The sequence below is a fragment of the Pediculus humanus genome, genomic scaffold (genome assembly GCF_000006295.1).
Source record: "Pediculus humanus corporis 1103172107449 genomic scaffold, whole genome shotgun sequence".
Classification (NCBI taxonomy): Eukaryota; Metazoa; Arthropoda; class Insecta; order Psocodea; family Pediculidae; genus Pediculus; species Pediculus humanus.
In genome coordinates, this window is record NW_002987070.1 from 127,529 (window position 1) to 130,940 (window position 3,412).

General features: G+C 22.0%; 1 protein-coding gene across 1 annotated transcript in view; it reads left to right on the forward strand.

The window, feature by feature from the left end:
• Positions 1-1,482, forward strand: part of Phum_PHUM098700 (ataxin 2-binding protein, putative) — a gene marked incomplete at both ends in the record, with an annotated part of 4,328 nt that extends 2,846 nt beyond the window's left edge. The window contains one exon of the mRNA XM_002423916.1: positions 1,369-1,482. Coding sequence (XP_002423961.1) covers positions 1,369-1,482 — 114 coding nt within the window. The remainder of the gene's footprint in view (positions 1-1,368) is intronic.
• Positions 1,483-3,412: the final 1,930 nt, after the last annotated feature.

Sequence of the window (3,412 nt, forward strand, 5' to 3'; positions counted from 1 at the left end):
ATAGTTAGGTATATCGTATTATTCGTAATTATGTATGCCTTATTTTATACCTTATTATAAATCGTATAAGACGCACTAATAGATTTTATACCATCGTGTCAAACCCTTGTAAATAGTTTTTAAATTCTGGAAAATAATAATAATAATAATAATAATGCATATTGAGTATTTTTAGCTTTTTTTCTTTTTCACGGCTTTTGTTAGCTTTTTGTCGACATTTTGTTGTTGTTGTTGTTGTTGGTGATCGAGCTTTTGTTACTTTAATTGTCCGTAATAACCATATCAATTATTATTATTAGTAATTTTATGGAAAAGTATATGTCAAATGAATTGTCGAAGGCGTCTTATTCGTTTTTATATTTTTATTTTACCACCACCACCACCCCCCCCCTAATTGTAACCCCCTCCCCACTGAAAATGTTTTAGAAACATTTTATTTTTACCTTTTTCTCTTAGTTAATTTGTCTCAATTGTCAATAGTCACGTAGTAAATGATTTCAAAATAATGGAATGAAAAATTTTAAAAATTTTGTTTTAAATCCTTGTAAAAAAAAAAAAAAAAAAACCTTTCGTGAACAAAATAATTTGCATGTATTTAAAATTTCGAGAGGATGTGTTTTTGTCAAACCGGAAATAATTTCAATTAAAATAATCAAATTCGAATTTTCCCTTTTTTATTGTGATTCAATCAGAAAATTTTTCAACGAATTTTTTTTTTTTGTTTATAACATCCTTTTGTTTATCATTATAATAATAATAATAATAATAATTTTTAATTTAATACGTTCAGCATCTTTAAAAGCTGTAATGTTTTTTTTTTTTTTTTTTTTTTACTACTACTGTGCTGCATATACTATTAATGTTATTTTTGTATGTTTTTTTTTTTTTTAAAGGTGTTTGGTTTTCAAACATAATTTTTTTTTTATATATAGCAAGAAGAGAAACAAAAAATGTTTTATATCTACTACAATATTTATTAATTATTATTATTCACGTATATAATTTTTTGTTGCACGATTTTTTTTTTTTTTTTTTTTTTTTGTTTACTAAGCCAATATATTGCACATTAGCTTTCGCCCATGATGTGAAATGGTTTTATTAATTAAAAAAAAAAAAAAAAGTGTGTGTAGGCTCATATATAACTTTATAATATTTATTACATGTACTTAAATATATATATGTATATACATATGTGTTTATGTATGTACATATACATATTTATTTATTTATTTGTTTGATTGATTGATTGATTGATTGATTGGTTACTGACATGTGGCGATAGCTTACTGTGAAAAAAAAAAAAGAAAAAAGAAAGAAAAAAAAAAAAAAGCAGGTTTATAATGCATGTTTTGTCTGTCTTGCATGCAGGGATTCGGTTTTGTTACGTTCGCAAATAGTGCTGATGCGGAGCGAGCACGAGAGCGTCTTCACGGCACCGTGGTTGAGGGGAGAAAAATAGAGGTGTGCATGATACTAGCATAAAACAAAAAAAAAAAAAAAAAAAAAAAAAAAATTTTTTTTTGCCAAGACAGAACAAAACAGAATAATAATATTCTTCTGTTTATAATGGTAGCACCTTTTTTTTTTTTTTTTTTTTTAATATACTGGGTAACGACGTTTCTTGTTGTCGATTTCTTCGTACCTAAAACGTACAAAAAAAAAAAAAAAAAAAAATTTGTTTACCATTATGTACCTTTATTTATTTTTATTTTAATAACTTCCACTTTTTATTTATTTATTTATTTTTGATTTCTACAAGCTTTTCAAAGACTAACTTTTGACTTTTTTTTTTTTTTTTTTATCAATAACTTGTATTTTATTATGCTTTAAAAGAAAAATAAGAAAAGTAGTTTTTCCATTATGTCGTATGAAAATTTTATTTATTTATTTATTTTAACGCTGTAGTTTTTTTTTTTTTTGTGCAAATTTTTTTAAATGTTTATTATTATTATTATTATTACATTGAATACACACATTTTTGAACGCTTTTGATTCGATTATATATATATATATATAATTAAATTAATGTTTTTTTTATTAATTCGGGTTCATTGTAGATGCTTTTAATTTAAATAATAATAATAATAATACTTATTATAAATTATTATTATTATTATTAATATTGTTATATGTTGGTCTTTTGAAAGGTTTTTCTCTCTCTCTCTCTCTCTTTAGTTAATTTTTACTTTCATTTTTTGCCTTTCTTTATGAAACTGCTTGTGAAACTATTTATTTATTTATTTATTTTTAGTGTTGTGCTAAATTTTGCAAATTTATTCCACACGTTTCATGTGTATAAAATAAAAAAGTAGCAGTAAAATGTGTAAATTATTTGTTTTAGTTAATAATTTATTTATTTATTTTAAAAATTTTTATTTTGCCGTAAAAATCACAGGTTTTTCTTGACTTGGGCGGGGGTGGGGGTGGGGTGGGGTAAATCAATCATAATTTTTTTTTTGGATGATATTTTATTTTTAAAAAAAAGTTATAGTAGTATTATTCGTTTGCACCGATTGTATTTATTAAAATAATTTCAATTAGCACATAATATATATTAACGAATAACTGGGGGGGGGGGATTCCCATATATTTTAATACGTAAATTAAAAATAATTTTTTGTTGATTTTATTACACAAAATGGCGTGCTTTTAGCTTTATGCATTTAAACGGGTATTAACATAACTTTTCAAGGGGATTAAAATGTAATTTAATTTTTTTAACATTCTACAGAGTTCTTTTATTATTATTATTATTGGAAAAACCTGTTTTTTATCGCAAAATAAATTAAAATCGAGTAGAATTTTTTTTTTTTTAATTATTATTAATATTAATTTAAAAAAAAAATATCAAAAATTGACTAAATCACATTAAATGGGCTCTCTCTCTCTCTATCTCTCTCTCTAACATTTTTTTTTCTATTCCGTACACACACATAAAAATAATTATTTATTTTTTACGTGATTATAGTCAAATTATAATTTTCTAATTTATTTTTTTAATTATAAGTAACTAAAAGAAAACACAAAAAAAAAAAACTGCTTCTTTATTTTTTTCAAAATTATCGCGAAAAACTTAAATTTTCTTTCCTTTGTTTTCATTTTTTTTTGTATCTTTTTTTATTATTATTATCATTTCCTCTTTTTTTTTAAAAAAATGTCTGTCTGTTATTGTTTGTTATTCTTACATATTATTAATAATAATAATTTCCTTATAATTTTAAGTTTAGTTTTAATTAAGTTAATAATAATATAATTTTAAGAATTAGTTTTATAAAAATGGAAAATGACCATTTATTATTATTATTATTATGAAATAATAAATTGTTGTTTTCCGTTGTAACATTAATAATAATAATAATAATAGTATGTTAAAATCATCATGTTTACATTTGATTTAAAAAAAAAAATTTTA